A 20,511-nucleotide genomic window follows, 5' to 3' on the forward strand; every position below is an offset into this window, starting at 1 on the left:
TCTTTTTCTCCCCTCAGAAAAAAAAAAGAGTATTAAGCACTGAAAGTCTAAATTTTTACCATGTTATAAATAAAATCAAAACAGTATCTATTCTCCTTAACTTTCTTGAGCTGAAGAAAGGTTCTTTTCTGTGAGAAAACCATAATGACTTAATAGAAACTGCAGTAGGTAGTTTATAGATTTTTCCTCCCAACGATTTACAATACAATACTTCCAAAACTCATGCTTATTTGGCTATGTTGGAATGTCAACCAAGCCAAGACTTCCTTTTTAAAACCATCCATTAAAATTGCTATCTACCAGCCAGAAACGTTTTATGACACCAATATCTGAAAGATTATAGAATGATATATAATAAGTCTTCTTTGTATTACAATTTTCCTTTACCTAACTCCCTAAAATAGACAAAATGGAAGAAAGTAATTTAGACTACAAACCCAAAAAAGTGAAAGAAGGAAATTATTATGTTGTATTTGTCTGCACCACCTTAATTTCTCCCAGTTTTTGCAATAATTGAAGCAACCACCTCTTGGGAAAAGCAAGCAATTATAATTAAATGCTATACAGTAACATGAAAGGGGATTCATTAGACGTGCAGAGAGGAATAAGCAGAACGTTTCCTAGTGGCTAAATAGAAAAACTGGAAACTAAAATTACATCAGTCTGACACAGTTGAAAACCCCAGTTAACTTAACTGAGATAATGCTGAAACAAAAGCAAGAACCTACCAGACACCTACCAATTTTGAGTCTTAACTGCTCAAGACCATGCAGTCTGATGACACTCAGGCAGCCTGGTCATCTAATGGCAGCAAGACACTTCTCTCCCACTGGGGGCTGACCCTGGTGAACAGTCAAGACTTCACCCAGTGGAGCGCTCACTTTCTGCTCCCACAAAATCTAGAGAAAACTGAAGGATGGCAGGGAGACTTGTGGGTGTGTGTAACAGCAGTTTAACAGGGAAAGCAAAAGCTATGTGCCCCAGCAGAATGGGAAAAGGAACTGATTCACAGCTTCCTCTCCGCACGCAGGTGTCCAACGGCTTCCCGGAAAGCTGGGCTTAGCATGCACATGGCTCAAGAAGTGCAAGACAAATGCCATAGCCACAAATGTCCTCCTTCCTCTCCCCTGCTCCAGCTTTTACTGCTGAGTGCCATGGCAGACGGCACAGAATAGCCCTTTGGCCAGCTGGGTCAGCTGTTAAGCCCAGGGGAATCAGCCTGTTTCCCTGGTGGTGCTGAGCAGCCTTTAGGGCAAGTCAGGCCTTGGTGCAGGAAGCCTGGACCTGCCCCTTCCATGCAGTCGCCATCTCTGCTCCCTCTGCTGCTCCTGCAGCCATCCCACTGCAACCCTGCTATGGCTGCTTCACCAGCAGTAAAACCTGCTCTTCTAAACCACATGGCTTGCTGCTGTCTTGGTGTGACACCAGGCTGGAGGGCCAGCAACAGTAGGAAACAGATTTTTAAGAACTTCTAATTGTCTTAAATCTCTGTGGAATTCTGTGAAGCAATGAGAGACTTTCTGGACAGAGGACTTTGTTCACACTTATTTCAATGACCAACTGAATATAACGGCCTGTTAGCACTTCTCGTAGAAAAGAAAAAACTAAAAAACTTAAACCACGGTAATAAAATATCTTGCTACAATGCTGTTTAAAGAAGTCATAAGGAAACATGTAAAATAAATGGCAGGACTGAATTTTCCCTATGCTCTTTGAGACTGTCAACACTACGAAGTTAAATGTCCTTTTACAACACTAATTTTGCATCCCTTCATAAATCTTCTAAATTTTTGAAGGCACTAAATTAGAGCAACTCCCTATGTCATTTTATATATCCTTTTTTAAATGTGACGGATCTGTAAGTGGTGTACACAGACCCTCAACTCTAAGAGAGAGAATCTGGGTATATTCCTTATAACTCTTAAGAAGCAAGGGTTTACTGGAATGCAAAATCTTAGCTTTTAGGGGCAACAAAGTACTTCAGGTAAAACAAATAATCTTTTAGAGAACTGAAACTTTATTATTTTCTTGTATTTCACTTAAGATTTATTTTTCCAAATGAGGTCTAATTTAAGAAAAAGCTTTTGTCATTTCATAGCATTTTCTAGATAATTCTTTTATACTTAGCTTGAGGGTCAACTTGCAACAAAATATATCGGTATTCAATAAATGTGGTACTCTAAATGATCAAATGCCTATGGTTAACTGTATGTTATTTAATGAGCTATTTTTTGATCCAGTTCCAGATTATACTCTGGAGAACATATTCAGCCACCATTTGATTTGTTAGGGGAACTGGAATGCTTGTGGCATTTTCCTCCTCCTTCCACAACTTAAAAACACATTTTCTACCCTCATATGCAATGCTTATTCTCAGTTTTGCTTTACTACTGGTATTACTGGCAGAGAAATGCATTTATTTTTATAATTTATCTGAAATGAGTTTCACATTTGTCCCACTCTGCCTCATGGCAGATAAACATGTAAGCACTTGTGACAATAACACCACTTTGTTTTCTGTGGAGATAAACGACCCTAACTTGTGTTTATCTTTGTCATCTATTTCTAATGCCAGCTACAGCAAATGCTCTAAGAAGAGCTACAGTTTGTCCAGCCTTTTCTTTCATCTGGCTGACATCCAACTGTGTTGCTGTAACTTGATGCGGAAGTTCTGTCTACCACTGACTACTTACACTTGGGCACAAGAAAAGGAGGCAGGAATTCCACCTTAAATTCTGCAGGTTCTGTGAGCTGAGGAATTTGACATTTTATGTAAACAAACCTGTCTTCTAAATGAAAAACAAACAAACAAACAAAATACAACCTTGCCCCCAGACTAGGCCTGTTTTTCACACATATAAGTAAATTCCAAAAATCCTAACTTTTTTTTTCATTATCTCTGGTCCTCTTCTCGATGGCCTAAAACACTATTGCAAATATCAGCTTCTTCACTTGCCACCCATAGTAAAACATTCACAAGACTTTAATACTAGAATTTTGTTACCACATTCTGTTTTTCACCTCTGTCAATTTTTTCTTTAGCTACCTATCCTTTTCTCCTATTTCCATAATACAAACTTACCAACTATTCCCTCTAATAATTGCCTGACTAGACTCATTTAATACTACATAGTGCTACACTGTGACACTTTTCAGGAAGTCCCATTCCTGACCCACAGGTAATTTTCACTCTTCTTCAACCCTGTCAAAAAAAAATAAACCTAGTTTTATTTGTGAAAAGAGCACTGTTAACATTTTCCACTTTAAATCAGGTATCATAACAAAAAAACTTACGGATTTTGTTAATTCACCTTTTTTTTTTTGGCCAAAATGCACTACACACTTCAGTTAATTTCACTGAAGTTTATAAAGATTATTCTAATTCAGGATAGACAATGTTTGAACTCTACATATTAAAACTGCTCTAAAAAGAAGCAACTTGAAACATTCATATTTTTTATATGAAGTTTGTCTGTCTTCTGTCAAGTCATTTTGCCTTTGACTTACATAGCACATTTAGAAAATAAACACTAATATTTATGATGAAATAGAAAAAACATCATTAAACACAAAAAATACAAAACCAGAAAATTGCCTCAGGGAAGGCTTTGTTGTTGTCTTCCAATTCCAATTTTACCTACACTACAAAAAGCAAAAACGAAAACCAGACTACTTTTATTTTAACCTGTAACAAACGTGCCAATTGCAGAGCGCTCCTTTCTTGCTCCAACAGTACGCCACTCTTGTACCTACTTGACTACTAGTGCTGCTAATCTTTGAACTGATAGGCCATTTCAGACTGTTACCACACTCACAACTGCAGCTGCAGCAAGAGAAGGGAGATTTGTCAGAAAAACTTGAGGGGAAACCCCTGATAAACATCAGCCTCAGTTCACTCTTACTGACTGTCTCATTTAGCAAAACTAACAGCTGAGTATCTCCCAAGCCAGTATTTCATTGCCTGTGGCCAGATGTTCCCACTGCTTTTGGAGGAGAAAGGGCTGGGTGTAAGAAAGACTCCTAACTACACCCTCCAAACAAAGGAACTAATAATCCACTGATACAAGGTTAGGAGCCAAGGGGAGTAGGAAGCTGTCTCTGTCAGTGGGTGACACAAGCCATACTGACAAGCTACATCATTATATACCTTATAATCCTTATTGCTTTGGCTATTTCGTTTATTGGGGAGCTACATTTCCAGACCAGTCATTATTTAAGGTATGTACTTACTATATGGCAACAGACAACTTACTGGTCACCTCTCCCTTAAATTTTAGTTTATCTTTTAAGAGTTGATTCTGCTAAATTCCATCCATGAAATTTTGCTACAGCCTCACAAAGAAAAAAGAATTGTTCTTCTAATTGTTCATCAGCCTGATGGCCCAAACAATCCACTATGGATCAAATGAAAATGCTCCTGTGTAAGCATGGGTCTGAATTGGCCTTCTCACCAGCTTTAGCAAGCACCAGTGAGACATCTCAGCTGCAACCACGGGCTGCTCACTAGTAACTCATTGTGCTTTTGTTCACTGGAGAATGCCTAATGACATCTAAAATACTGCATCATACAACCCTCTGTGCAACACAATTCAACTTCATAACATGCTTACTGTAAAAGAATCTCCAAAACCAACCAAATTTTTACACTATTTTTTCTTGCATATTTTAACAAAGAATGTGTATTATGTGCTACCTCACGATCCACAAAGCAAACAAATTAACTTTAAGACATTCACTTGTGCCAGTAAGAATTTAAACATTCTAATATACAACTTTTAAGCATGTACTTACTGTATCATTTTAGTATCAGATACCATGTGGAGTTTTTTTCTGAAGGTTGCCTTATCAAATTTCATTGCATTTTTGTCAAATGACAGTCAGCACAGTTGAAGCCAACTGGATCCTCTACAGAATTATGACATACAACAAGACTGCTAGATGCAAAAATAAATATATAAAAAACCAAGCCTAAACCAGAGAATATATTTGTAAAAAACTATTATTTGGTTACAGCTCTGTAGACCTTCGAGATCTCTAAGAAAAACACCAGCATACACAAGCACCAAAAGAAACCTATAGCATCCTTGCAGCACACTATTTTAATACCCTTATAAATAGGCTTCAATTACTGTAACCAAAAAGACTATTTTAACAGCTGGGATGACTTATCTATACTGGTCTTCCTTATATGTATATAAAGCCATCACCATTCCCCCACACAACTGACATGTTTAGTTATAATTTCATTATGATGCATAAAGTGCATTTTTTCGGTGTTAGCAGCATGATTTATATCTGAATATTAGATTTTTCCTTTACACTTGAATGTTGTTATTATTACAATTTTACTGAAAACATTAAATCGCAATTATTAAATTACTTTTCTGCTGAATTTGAGGAAAGCGTCATCAAAGAACTTCTTCTATTAGCAGCAATAATGAAAATACAATCTTAAGATCCATCTACAAAGGATCACTACTAGATTTCACACCACAAATCTGTGCTGATTTTCAGCAAGTCTGTTGAAATGCAGCACAATTTAGGAAAGCATCAATTTTGAGTACTGAATCAAGGGGCTTTTTTACATTTGGGACAGAATTGACCCCAAATACAGTGGAATTCATTCATCATTTAAATCAAAAGTTTTTTTTCCAGATATGCTAATCGAGTACAGAAAGCACTTTCAGGGACTTTATCATGAGATTGAGCCCACAGGCCATTTCAGACTCGGAAGAAATACCAGTGACCACAGACAATGCACGTTCTCTGTCTCCTGCCCAACATAAACACAGCTTGTCAGACTGGGTTTTAACATGCCAGGCAAAGACAAGGAGCCAAGCCTCATCTGTGAAATATTATTATTACAAATTCTAGGGTTAAATCTCTGCTTTGGGGCTAGGTGTCACATTTTCCCAGCACATCTACTATCATCAATCAACAAAGCAAGGTCTTTACCACCAGCAGCTGAAGAATGTTATTGCCAATATCTACAGTAGCTATGGCTCTCAAATAAGAATGTTAAATAAATATGAATAATATAAAAATTAAAAGCATAGAAACCAGTATTGCAGGAAGATATCTTTGTTTTTATTTATTTTAGCACCATGAAAAACTTAGGAAATGTGCTAAGCATCTTTTCAGTAGTATTTGCAACAATTAGTATTTTTGAAGGCACATAATTAGAATCACAGGCCAATAGGTTCTTTTAAGCAGGCAAAAATATGAATTCTGAACACTTTCAAAATACTTTTAGTGTATTTTGTGTAATAGTGTATATTAGTGTATGATATTTCTCACATTTAGTGAGAATTTTCATTTCATGGATATGCTGCTTAGGCTACCAACTAGCTGAAAAAACCGGCTCTTTCACATATTTTTCAAAAAAACACAGGCTGTTATTTTATTTACTTCATCTCTCCCATTAGTTTTAAAGAGAAAGGTTTAAACTGTTCAGCACAAATACAGTATTCACAAACTGCATTCCAGGAGCTTCTATTCACATCCAATGAAACCAAACAAAACAAATACATGTGTCAGAAAACCAGTTTTGAAAAATATGAGAAAGGAGAAATGAAAATCAAATGTGAGACATTAACTTTCCTTTCAGCAAGTATATAAATACACATGAAATTTTTAACAGATTATACCAGAAACACTTGAAAATTGTTCTGGTTTTTTTTTTTTTTTGGTTGGTTTTTTGCTTTGGTTTTGGTTTGTTTTTATTTTTTTGTTTGTTTGCTTTGGTTATTATTTTATTGCATCAGAAAGCTTGTCACAAAGTGAACTTAGAGACTATAAGGAAGAATGTAAAAAATAATAGCAACTATAAAGATATCATGTCTGATTTTGTTTGCCTGTTAAATTGCCACCTATCAAGATACCACTTCGTAGCACCAGCCTCAACAGAAACCCCGCTCAAATTCAGGGTCTATGGCTGTGTGACTCAGCAGGAGGTGCTAAGGGCAGAAACAGAAGATAATAAAGCAAGCTCTGCCTCACTTACTACTACACCTTCCTAATTTCTAAACATGGATTTCTGTATGTTTTCATCAGTTTCTGTAATATAGTAACAGGAGAAAGTGTCCTGAAAGGAAAAAAGGTAGTAGTGTAGGTTCCCAGCTTGTAAGAAAAATGAGACCAAGCGGAAGGAAAAAGAGAAACAGAACACACCACTGCAAAAACACAAACTTGGATCTTTAAAACAATTCTGTGTAATATTAATTACTAACACTAGCACTTACATCATCAACAATGCTTTAAGTACCAAAAGGTAAGTCCCATGAAAAAAGTGGCTAATTAAAAATAAACCAACATCTTGAATATGAAAATGGGAAATCTGATCTTCCTGGACTAAAGTGTGGCTGGAGTACAGCATATGAAACGGCACCCTATTACTGACTTTTCATCTGATGCATTTCTGTGATTATGAGAGATGTGTTTTATAGATGACTGAACACATCCAATGTGATACTAGACTACTCCTAAATGGAACTCAAAGGAAACCCAAGACATCAAGACACAAAACCAGAAAAGCATATATTCCATTCTTATAGAAAGAACACTGCCTAATGCTGGAACTTTTCTAAAGGAGTATTTGCAAGTGGAATGCAAGAACTTTAGCACCAGAATGACAAAGGTCCTCAACAGAAGGGCAAAAAAGTGTTAATTGCTGATAACAAAGGCTGTTACCCTTTAAAAAGTTTAGTAAAAGGCATGTTGAAGTCATCTGTTACCAAAGCTGAAATTCTTTTACTTTTTGTAGTGACAGTGTTCTGTAGAAGAAATGAGTCTGCCAATCAAATAGATCAAAAGGAGGTCCATTAGCTCAATCAAAACCATACTAGTAATTTAGAATATGCACTTGGGTTGTTGAAGGGGGCTTCTGAAATCACCAAGGGTCACAGAAACATGAAAGTGGGAGTTTATAGAAAGGGTAATGCATTTTCTAGTGTAACCTTGAAAAAGGTTAAGAAAAATGATACAAGCATGACTGAATGGAGACAGTACAGTGACCACGGAAAATCAAAAGAAGTCTTGATTGTATTCAGCTTCAATTTTTTTTTCTGTCTAGTACTGAAATTTTCTGGTAGGTGATCATGTGCTTAGATTCACAGAAGTGACAATCAGAATAAAAGCTATTGCTTTCTCAGGAGTCAGAGAGAAGCAAGTTCAACAAAAACCCAGTAAATATGGCACAGACAGTTCTGCAGCTGCCAAGCACAGAAGGAAGGGGGAAGGAAGAAACTTTGCTCAGAGAAGGCTGCAAGTAGTAATACCTGCTTGGTATCCAAGGAAGCCACCTGGATGGCAAGATAGCCTGAGCATTCAGCCCTAGGTATCTTAGATAGAGTGGCTTCCTCCTTCCAAAACTAAGGGCAGAAGAAAATCCTGTACTGCCCATGATCAAAAGCCTGGGTCAGTAATGCATCCAGTCTGCTGTTCAAGCATTTAAACAATTGAACGGAGCTGAGAGTGCCCTATTTGCACATGACAATGGAAACCTCCAAACCACATTCTAATCTGAAGCCTATGAACAAATTCTTAACACTTTTATCAGTTGAAATATCAATTAATTTTGTGTATTTTTCTCAGGAGAAGGTACGCTTGCCCAGGTGGACCAACAGCATATGCTGAGTTACTCAGGCTGTGTGTCAAGGTCTCCTAAGCAGCTATACCCTGGTAAAGAGTGAAGCTCAAAAAAACCTTATTTTTCATCTACATTCTTACTTTTGGAAGGTGACCATCACAACACACACCTGCCTACAGCATCAATTTGTAGCCTTTGTATTTCCTTCTGTTCAGCTACAAGTACTAACCGTGCAGCTAATCCTCTCAGGGGAGAATTATCCCCTATAGCAGTGTGGTAGGAGCAGTCTGATCTGGAACACACTTCTGTCACTAATGTGACAGTCAGATGGATAAGAACTATTTCTCAGGATAAAATATCTGGGAAACAGGCTGGTGAACAGTGGGTTATGGCCCTCAGCCAGTTCACATGCTAAGACAGCTAACAGACCTTGGACTTCTGGGAAAGGGAAACAGATGTTTCAATTTGCACAGACTGTTTCTCCTTATTTTTTATCCACCACAGCTCTTAATGATGCACTCAATGTCCACTGCATAGGCACAGGGCCCCCAGTGAACACTTACAGCTTATAACATAAATGTATATTAATGCATTACCTCTTTATTTATATTACTTCTTTTCTAGCAAAATCAAACTGAAAATGCTTTAAGCTATAGTTCCATGATCTGGAGAAATGTTTCTCATTGCATGATGAAAGCACCTGCACTTAAAATAGAGATATACGTGTAGACATTCTTAAGCTGTATCACTGACATTTCAAAAAAATTATTCCATCCATTTTGTTTGATAAACAATTCTACTGACTTAGTACATAATCGTTCATATTAGCAGAAGAGTAGAAGTCATTTTAATTAAAACCTAACAGCTGTTGGAAGCCAAACTCTTCACACAGTAGATGCTCACACCTACTGTCAGCATGGTTCCTGCCAGAACGAGTGGCAGGAAGGAGAAAGAAAAAGAAAAAGCAGCTGCTTTACTGACAATTTGTAGCCTGTGGATTACAAGCAAAATAAACTTTATCTAGGCAACACAATGAGACTCTGGTATTTTCTCTTTGTCTTCTAAGCACAGGATAACAAGGAACAATCATTATTAAAAACCCAATCTCGAACCACAACTGCAGCGTTGTTGAATTCAGAAGCAACCACATTATCACCTCTCTGTCATGCTGGCCTAAATTATAACTGATGGGGGAATGGGGGGGTGGATATAACAGACTGAAAGCTGGTATTTCCATGGCTGCTACTGTGCATGGAAAGTTTTCACCCCAGCAGATTTTTCCCTGCAGAGCAGGGCTCTTTCTCATTTACCACCACCACTTCATATTCAAAATGTTTCATACTTAGGTTACATTGCAGTATTATGATTTCCTATCTAAAGCAGGACACGTTTAGGTTATGAAATTTCCACTTTCAATTGCTATAGAGATTCTGCTTAACAAACACGTTTTTCATTTCTCTCTCCACTGTCTATTTTGTATTTCTCTATATGAAAATTTTGGAAAGATCAAGTTTTATTTCCCAACAGAATCTTCTCCATATATTCTGCAGCAGAGAATATGTCTGCTCTTCGACAACATTTTATTTGTAGCTATGCATTATTTAGGATGGGCACTAAAAATCAGAATGTGTATTCTAATGGACAAAATGTGTCAGGAATAATAATTTTTTTTTTTTTGCTCATTAGCACTTTGAGTACAGTATGCATTTTTTTAGCAAGCATTTAATAAAACCTGGTTGGGTTGCTAATTTTCAGAATCCTAGAGGAAATTCAAGCTGAGCATAAAATATTTGGTTATATATACAAAACTCCTATAACTAAAAAGGAGATGTCAAGGTTTCAACTTTACCTGATTAGTTACCTTCAAAACAATAGGTAGGACTTCTGTCAATTCAGCAGAAAGAACCAAACATATATAACCAAGAAATTATGAACAAAAGCACTATCAATACAGCAAATATTGGTCAAACTAAACACAAGAAAGGACACAGCCATAGTGTGACAGGCACATTCATCTTAGTGAGGAGGAACAAGGAATACTGCTTTATCACATTATCCAACTGTGTATGTTTAATCAAATACCTTCTACAATGGATTTCAGCTGGGGCTAATGACTTCAGCAGACTACAGCAAAAACATTCTGTCACACATGTACTAATTTACTCCAACCTGTAATGTACAGCATATAGCTACAACTCATCCTAAATGGCTACAAAGGGAGGATGTCCTCAGGCTACCCAATGTCTAGAGACAACAGATTGCCACCGGCCATGAAAATAAAACTGAAATAATAGAAACTTACTTTACAACACGGATTGCTTCTTTTTCTTTATATAATCACATTGCTACTACTGAATCAGCCAGCTCCACAGCGCAAATCCCACATGGCATACAGGCACAACTCTTTACAAGAGGAAAGAAACCTTGCTTTGGTTCCTCCAAAGGTCAAGGAAGCAAGTGATCCCATTCCACAAGGAGCAAAATGAGTAAAACTGGGTCTTCTGTGGATTTACACCTTGCAACTGAACTCATATACAGATATTGTGGTTTTTAACTAGCAGTGGATACATTAGCAATGTCTCCCAATGCAAAGTTTTTTTCACAGAAATTAATAGAGAATTAGAATCTGAGATTTCTAGCCATCTGTCAAAACTGAGAGAAGATGACCCATGGGATAAATAGAAGGAGGAAAATACAGGCAGACAACGTAATCACTCAAAGCCTTTTCACTTAGGAAATGAGAAAGTTGACAGAAAAGATTATCATTAAAAAGGTATTTTAACCAAAGCTATGAGATCACTGCATTTTACTCCCTCTGGAATGCAAAAACAGGTACAAGTCCAACTTAATCTGCTACAAAGTACTTCTAAAAAGCAAACTTAAGTCCACCAAAAGCATCTCTTATTCTTAAAATTCAGAACTGAGACTGTTTGCACACATCAGCATGGAATCTTACAGGAAAAGTCACTGTATCAATACTACGGTGATTTGAGGGAAACATTACAATTCTCACAGAATACATATGAATAGATGCCAAAAACCATTTGTTCTCTCTCTCATTGACTGAGCAAGCCAATGAAGAAATAATGCTAATTTCAACAGTCAGAAGCAAGCATTTGGAATTTGGTAGAAAGTGAGAAAATCAGCATTGCATAAACAAAGTTTAAAGCTTCCCAAAACCTCTTAAACAGTAATATTAGAATTGTTTTACAATTGAAGAGGCAAATGAAAAGATGCTTTTATTCAGGAAAAAAAAAACCTTCTGAAAAATTACACAGGAATTTCCTGACCTTTACTGTTCCTGAGATCTTTACTAATTTCTTTTGGAGTTCCTGAATTCCAATACAAAAGAGAATCCTTTAATGGTTCTTATCCCTCTCTGGAAGACTTGATGGATTTCCATTTCAGTTTGTTAATTAATTTCATTATGAATCATTAATTTCTTTTTTTCTTTCCTGTTCTAAATATGCATTTCAAAATGGAGAAGAAACAGACAATGAACAAAAAGCAAATAATCCTTTCAAGTAATTTCCTTGATTTTTAGTTTCTCCAGCATACATTCTGATAAGCAGATTTGCACAATTACTTTTTTCCCTAATTTAAGTATCCTGCATAAACCAGTAAACCCACCTTTGCTCTCCCAAGTAAACTTCATCAAGCAAAGCCAGAAGAACAAAGGTCTTAGATCAAATAACACAGAAATTTAAGAATTTGAATACAAAACCTCCCAGGTGCAAGAAACTATCTAAATAATTAATACAACTAATTCACACATTTTTGAAATCATATCTGCACTATATGCTTGGAGCCTTGGAATTCCAAGCATAATGGAATGCCACACAAAAAAAAATTTTTTGGCATGGACACTCTACTGTAACTTATCCAAATCACTTTCTCAATTCAGTATTTGATATGAACCTTGAATGAAGATTCAAAATCTTACAGCTATGCTTATTGCTATGTATACTAAAAACAGCAACTACAAAATTCTACATGTTTCTGCAACAAAGACATCATTATAACTGCAACTTTTATATACTGTAGAAAAAGGGAAGTGTTCTGTTTTAGTTCACCAAGGGAAATGACAACAAAGCAAGCACAAGGGTGGCTAGTATTCATAATGAGACACATAAATAAAGGAAATTATGTGCACAGTTATTCATAAGGTACTTTTCCTCCTTTTGTTTACCATCCTGTAAAGTTCCGTTCATGAAAAAAAACAGGAAGAGAGGAAAAGGCTGAAGCAGTCAAGACCATCGCTGCTGCTGCTGCACCATTACTTTTGCAAAGACTAGAAAAACAGTGTTAAGTAAAAAATGTCTAAACCATGTATCTTCTTGAATACAGGCACACAATGCAACAAAAAGCTATTCAAATGCTGCACTTAAGAAATTCCTCCCAAGAATTCTGGTTTCAAAACATATTTAGATTTTCAAAATTAACAGCTCATAAACAGTGCAAGAAAACCATCGTTCTGTGTGACAAATGGAGACAAATTTAAATACTATGAATATAATGCTCTCTGCATGAAATACATGGCAGAATGGTTGGTTAAAGTTAATTGAAAAGACAACTAGTTACAACAAACAATTAAGGCAACCCCCAACTCTCTTGTCAATTGAAATGATCTTTATATGAAAAGTGAATTACCTCCATTGAGATTCGCCTGTGTATCCGGTTTCTGAGACAAACTCCTGTGGGAGACTGAACTTCATCAGATGACGTTCCAGAAGCTTGATCACTTTCCCCATCTGATCCCATTTTCAAATTTTCATGAACAATATCTTAAAAATAATCCAAATAATTGAAAATAGTTAAGCAGCAATGCCTCAAATAGCTCTTTTGTACAGATGGAAAAGAACTGAATCATGACTGTGCATTGAGTTACACCGCAGAGTCAATAGCTCATCACAGCCATGGCAGTCTTGATGCATACTTTTTATGACTCAGTAATACCCACAAAATGAACAGGATTACTTTATAGGAATTCTATGCAAACTTTCTTGAACTGCAGCAAAACTCAATTTTCCAAAATGAAAGACAGACATTTCAATCCCAGTTGTAATTCCAAAAAGCCAACTCCCCCTCCCAGCCTCAGTTCCTGAAGTCCCTCAGTACCACTTCCCTTTTAGTTGCTCTTGCATGTACAATGTTGCTGAGAATAATTAACATTTTGAAATTAGACTACCTAATGCTGGTAACCTAAATGAATCTTCAGAAAGCTTTAAAGTCCTACCAAGAGGTATAGTAGTATTTCCAGAAATGGCAAATACAGAAGCTTCAAATAGAAAATCCCCTGGCATCCTTGTGTGAAGTCATGGGATGTATTATAACCATCTAAATCAAGGTCCACAACATACAAGTGCATTCAGTAGAAGACCTGACTTTTAAGAGCCATTAAGTGAAATTTGTGACCTTATGGAGGAATTTACCTAACTGCTTGAGTTATGTGATGCAGGACCTTCATGTCAACTGAAATTGTTAATTTTTACACAATCCTTAAGATTCCTGCACATAAAAAGCTTATGCATATTGTATGAACACATACATATATACATTGCTTTTAAGAACCAAAGGATTTTTCAGATTTTGGAGACAAACACTGTAGTGAAAAAAAGAAAACCAAGGCAGTGCCATTCTAGCATAAAGAGCCAAATGATTTGCAAAAGGACACATGGGAAAGTGGTCATACAAGGAATTCATTATGAGTAATGCTCCATCATCAACTTTGAAATAACTGAACTCTAAAATTACTCCAGAAATTAAATACCTATACATATAAAGTAGGTGCTTCAAAAGACACCAGTTTCCCTGCTGTCTCCTGATCCTTGTCAGAAATCATTGTCTTCTACAAGGTGTAAAAGAACCTGAGGAACAACTAAAAATCCCAGAACTCTATCTCTGAAAAATGATAGTATTAGCTAAACACACAGAGATCAATTCAGCCTTACCACCAACACACCTGGAAGTATTTAACATTTGCAAAGCAGTACAGCAAATTAAAAAAAGCCCCCAAAAACAAAAAGAGAAACTGCAAGTTCTACCATCATCAAGAAAATTGGATTTTCTGGGGAAAAGAAAACAAGCAATAAAATTGGATTTTCTGGGGAAAAACACCATTAGGGCTATGTTTCATTATCTGCAAATCTTCTAAAATATTTGTCTAGCTTGGCGCACACAGAATCATGCACACTTCAAAGGAGCAAATTCTTCCTCAGTAGAACCATTTTCCTTTTATGGAAAACATAATGGATATAAAAAGAAAGATCAATTTGTAACCTATTAGCAACACATATTTTAACTCAGAATACTGTAATACTGTAAAACACAAAGAAAGCATGCATCTCATGCACAAGGCAAATTTTCCAGCAGTTGATGCAGATTTATATTGGCTATTAAAAATCCACACTGAATCAGAATTTTCCCTGCAAGTCATGCTCAGATTTGGACTAAATTAAAAAAAAAAATTAACCTGCACTCCTTATATAATAAGCAAACTTCTGATTTCAAACAAGCTAAATACTCATCAGAGCTTCTAAAAGCATGTCAATTTGAACCACAGGAAAACAGTTTCAGAAAGTGGTTCCTAAAGATCAGCTGTAGTTTTGAAGCTAAGCAGAAAAAATGTGACTCTTTTTTGCTAAGTCTCTAAATTAATTTCATTAATATAAAAGCATTATTGAAAACACTACTTGCAGCAAAGCTGTTCTGCCAGCACTGTTCTATCTGGTATAATAGCACACTCAGCACACTGTTTCTTTAATAAAAACCCTCTTTTAAAATACTTTTCTGAGAGGTCATGTAATCCAATTTAGCAATTACAGCTCTTTAGATTCCGTTAGTAAAATGAAGTGTAACAGCTACTGACAATTGTTCCCCAATCTATTTATCCCCATGTTAAAACAAGCTCAATGGTTGGGACCCAAAGTCTACACTCTTTATGGAAGCTAGGCAAGGCACAGTTATCTCGGCAACCTCATAAAATAAAACACGACAAAATTAAAGTAGTACTGCGTTTTAAGCCACGGTACAACTACATAATTTCTTTTTTAAAGAGACTGATACTTTACATAAAGTAATTATGGGACTGATACTGTCATATTTGTCACATTTAATTCATAAAAGCATTGGTATTATGAATTTACTAGTAAAAAAGGCAATTGGAAATGCAATGCTCAGAACTACATAGAGTACCCTAGTTGACAAAGATAATTCTTCTTCTACTAAGAAGATCACCTATAACACACAACTAAGCACTATTTCAAGAACTAGTACCACAAACCCAATACTTGGGACAGAGAATGTAGCTGCAAGGAGATTCTGTACTCTGTAAATCAGAAATGTGAAGACAAAGAGGGTCTGTACCATTCAAATCTAAAAATGAAGAGACTTTCAGACTTATATAAGATGATGATTTGAATACCACTGTGATATGATTAATTCTGCCAAGTCTGGATAAGCTACATACCCAGAACCAAGAAGGTTTATGCAGGATACTGGCTGGAGCAAGCAAAAATGTATCATTAAGCACATGCATTTCCAATAGGCTAAATACCCAACAGCTCCTATCTATAAGGGTTTGCAGATGTTTTAATTATTTTCTAAACAGATATAATTTTAAGCTTTTTAAAAATAACTTGACTGTGCTGTCATCTGATATAAATGCATCCTTTTATTTGATTCAATTAAAAAGGCATTAGTAGAGCCTTATGTTCATTATTTTAATGGCATAAACCCCAGACTAAGGCATTAACCCAGACGTTTTAATCATTTTTACACAGGTGCACAATGATGCTTAAATAAGCAATGATGAAAACCATGAAAATATTTCCCTAATTTCTCTAAGCCTTTCTATAGGCAAGTTTACCTGCATGAAAGCTTGCTTGCACAGTCTTCAGAGGTTTTAATCATTCAATAATGTATTGAATTGATTTCACTGCAATACCAAGCCATTCTCTTACACAGATTATCTATTTTAATGTACTCCACATATCTTATTAAATATCCAGAATGGCCATGTAATGAAAAGCCAGGTGTAGATGACTACAATGTAACAGGGAAACTACAGAAGTACATTTAAAGGAAACGGCTGTCCTCATTTCTGCTGTGAGGAACACACCACAGAAGAAATAAATACAGCAAACCTGCGGTGCAGCAAATGAGAACTCCTCCAAGTGAGCCATAATCAAAGTCACTAATTAGTACTGAGTCAGACTGCATGATCTTTCCACCTTACTTCAAATTATTACAAAAATAATCGTGTCTCTTGCACAACAGATTTCTTCCATTGTGCACTTTTCCAGAGCTTACTTTTCTATGAAGTGGCTACACCATACAATTAATTTCAGTGATAATTCAAATTGAGGAAGACCATAGTGAGAAATTGCCTTTGCCATTACCATTACTGAACTATGGAATGCTGTATGGAAACATCATTCCTTTCAAATAATATTTATGACAAAATGAAACAAAACTTCTCCGTAACTGTATCAACACAACTGGCAAAAGCAAGAATTAACTCTCTCCTGGCTGATACTGCAGTTCACCAGCAGGGCCAGCTTCAATTATCTCTGCACATTTCAGGAGCCTCTCCAGAGGTGATGTTAATATAAATATGGAACAAGGACAGCTGGATTCCTTCTGCATTCAGCCAGGTCAGGTCCAAAAAAAGTTTATTACCTCTGGCTTCCTCATGGACTGCAACAGCTAAATGTTTCCAGAGGTACAAGACTGTAGAAGCTGTATAGATATAACTGAACTAAAAAAAATCTATCAGCTAAACCCTCATTATTCAGTAGTTTCACAATCTGGTCCGAAAATCACTTCTATTATTTAAAACCATTCTGATAACTGAATACTGAAGTTAAAAATTGCTAAAAAATTTTCTTAAAAAGGCATAGCTCAAAAATTTTTCCTTTACACAGCATTTTACAAAACATAAAGCTAACAGAGAATTTCCAAGTAGGAATTATTTTTAAAGTATTTTAGCATTTTATACATTATCACAACTGCAGAAACTCACGTTCAACGCTCAAAAAGCAAATGAAACTCTAAAATCCTCCTAGCTTCTCAACCAATTTTTATAGCGATAATCTCATTCAAACATGGGCAACATGAAGACGCACTTGTGGCAGGTCTCAATTTAATCCGGTTTTCTTTAACGAAATAACCATCCTTTACCTCCCATGATTTTGTATTTCAAGGATACCTTTCCGATATCACTTTTCTACCCACGAAATAAAGGAAAAACCGCAAAGAAAAGAGGGTGGATGAAGAAAGCAAAGGAAAGTCTCATGCAGTGTAGGATATTTGACTATTTTGTTTCTGATGTCATTATCCCAACAGGGAAAACCTCAGCTTCCTGGTGAGTAATAACCATTCTCATATGGCAGGAACAAAAGAAAGAAAGATGTGAAAAAGGAGCAGAAAGAGGAATTATGATTGCATATACCTGTACTTCTGTTTTTTACCACTAGATAACACGCACAAGTAGCTTGTACTTCCACCAAATAATGAGTTTTAAAAAAGGCATTATCATATCCAAAGCAAAAAGATGTGTTTAACATAGACATACAGAGCAACCAGGCCCAGTGGAAAGTGTCCCTGCCCACAGCAGAGAGGTTGGAACTAGGTGATCCTTTGAGGTCCTTTCCAACCCAAACCATTCTGGGATTCCATGATACACTCTGTACATACATCTATCCATACTACTTAAAAAAGGTTAGGAATTCTTGTTAAGGGCAACACAAGTGAGAGAGTACAGGCACCTCTGTACTCAAACACAGCTTTGCTGCTCCTGTACTTAGTTTACATGTATCGAGTTTGACAAATAATCCATAAAGACTACGTATTTAGATAAAAACAGATTCCTCTAACTACACAATTTTTTTTAAACTCTCTCTTTCTGTTAGATTCTTGGCAACTTAATTATTGGTTTGGCAAAAATGAAAAAGCAAATAGTGTTTACAGGACTTGAGTGAAATCAGAAACTGATAGAGTAGTCAAATCATGCACACTAAAACCAATTTTCTTGGGTGATAGTAGCAGCTGCTAGAATAAAGTGAAAAGGATATACATCTTTTTTCAGTTGGAATGGTAACTCAAGCAATAAAAAGGGATTTTTTTAATATGATGAGTGGTATTACACCAAAGGAGGATATAAGTAGTTTGACTACTATCTTGAAGATTCATAGCTTAATCTCAAAAATCAGTTGATCACACTTCTAAAGGAGGGCAGGAGATTGAAAAAATAATAAAAACTCTAATTAAGCTGTGATTTGCTCTCACTTTATAGTATCAATTAATTAAGCATAATTTAAAATAACATAAAAGCAGGATAAAACATTAATGGTGACTGGAGGCAGCAACATGACAAATTACCTGAAGAAAAAAAATTCATAACTTATTTGCTTCACAGAATAGCTCAGGACCACAACAAAAAGGTAATTATATTTGAGTTGCCTGAATTTGTCACTGAAAAAACCATTTTTTTCTCTAGAATAATGAGATGTAATACAGCAGTTCTTTTAAAATTCCACATATAGGATGATAATCCTCTGGTTTTTTTCATAGTACATTTATTGTACTTCTTGCCAATGCTTAACTGAGGTGGAAATATGGGTTCTTTTCAAAGTATTAAGAAAGAATATTTTGTTACTTTTGCAACTTTTGAAGTTGTAAAAAATTCATGGGTGTTTTCTGTGTGCTCTTCTAATTGCTTTCTTCCTGAAAATCTTAACAGACATTCAGTGCCTTAAGAACAAATTTCTTGAACTCCAGAAAAAATTACTGCATAATCAGAGATTTATTAAAGCAGTAAGAGTATCTGTACCTCTTGCTATGAATCAATACCAACATTATTTTTCACAGAAAAATTATTTGAAACAAACAATGCAGGAAATTACCTAATCTGCTCCCATTTCTGGGCATTGCCATGAAAGAGCCGAGGCTGCCCCCGATGACGCTGTGTGGTCTCCGTAAAGGGGGCTTCTTGAAAGACCCCGTGTACTGGTGGAGAAATGAGTGCATGCTGTGAGACGTTGGAGGCCTGCCATTCTTCACAATAGGCTCTACAGTTCACAAGGATCAAAATATTCATTGCCACAAGTAAGGAGGATTTTCAGGAACATGCCAGAAGAAAAAAAAAGAAAGAAGAAAAGCGTTAGTAAACAGGAAATCACCAGTCTGGTAAAATTATCTTTCATGCTAACAGCAGACCACCATACTATGGCCATTTCTCTTGACAAACAAGTACAAAACATGGCATTAAGTGTTACCCAAACTTAACGTTACTAAATCCTGTCACTCTGCTGCTGGACGAGTAAATGCCCTGAATATACAGTCTTGGAATATCAATAAAACCAGAACACTTTAATTATTTTCTTCTGCCTTACTGCACAATGCTTCATCTTTACTTTTAAACAGGACGGCTGTTAGATCAACTATGATGAGCAAATTCAACTATAAGCCTTTCAAAATATTCTCCCTCTCAAAATTCTTGTGGGTCACTAATACCAAAGCCTTGCCATTGGAGATCTTTAGAAGTAACCATACCTGTCTACACCTCCCAGAGCTGTCATGCCATAATTAAGGTTATTAACTTCCAGGGTATCAAAAAAATTAAGCATTCAATTTTTTATTTTGGCTTTCTACTGGTTTGTGTTTCAGATGGTGCACAGAGATTTTTTAAAAAAAGTTATCATTGATAAGCACTTTCTAAAAGAGTGAAGTGTTAGAGATTTTTAAATGTCATTTACAAGTGTGAGCAGTATCTGGGTATTCATGTTCCCTCAGCAACCTGACTCCTCACACACGGACTAGAACTCAAGGATAGACATGGTCCTAGAACAGGCTAACTTTGAAAACATGAGCAGTTTTTTTACCCCCAAAAGAAGCAGAACAGTGCCCACTTGCATTGACTGTCA

The 20,511-nt window shown here is 36.1% G+C and overlaps 1 protein-coding gene across 2 annotated transcripts in view; it reads right to left on the reverse strand.

The window, feature by feature from the left end:
• The window catches only part of CDK17 (cyclin dependent kinase 17), a 90,264-nt gene that overhangs the window by 21,643 nt on the left and 48,110 nt on the right, over nucleotides 1-20,511 (reverse strand). For both annotated transcript variants that reach the window (XM_005421608.3, XM_031057582.1), the window contains exons 3-4: nucleotides 19,492-19,656; nucleotides 13,238-13,371 (exon numbers count right to left, since the gene is read on the reverse strand). In XM_005421608.3, the coding sequence (XP_005421665.1) occupies nucleotides 13,238-13,371; nucleotides 19,492-19,656 (299 nt within the window). The remainder of the gene's footprint in view (nucleotides 1-13,237; nucleotides 13,372-19,491; nucleotides 19,657-20,511) is intronic.

The sequence above is a fragment of the Geospiza fortis genome, unplaced genomic scaffold (genome assembly GCF_000277835.1).
Source record: "Geospiza fortis unplaced genomic scaffold, GeoFor_1.0 scaffold186, whole genome shotgun sequence".
In the NCBI taxonomy this organism is placed as follows: Eukaryota; Metazoa; Chordata; class Aves; order Passeriformes; family Thraupidae; genus Geospiza; species Geospiza fortis.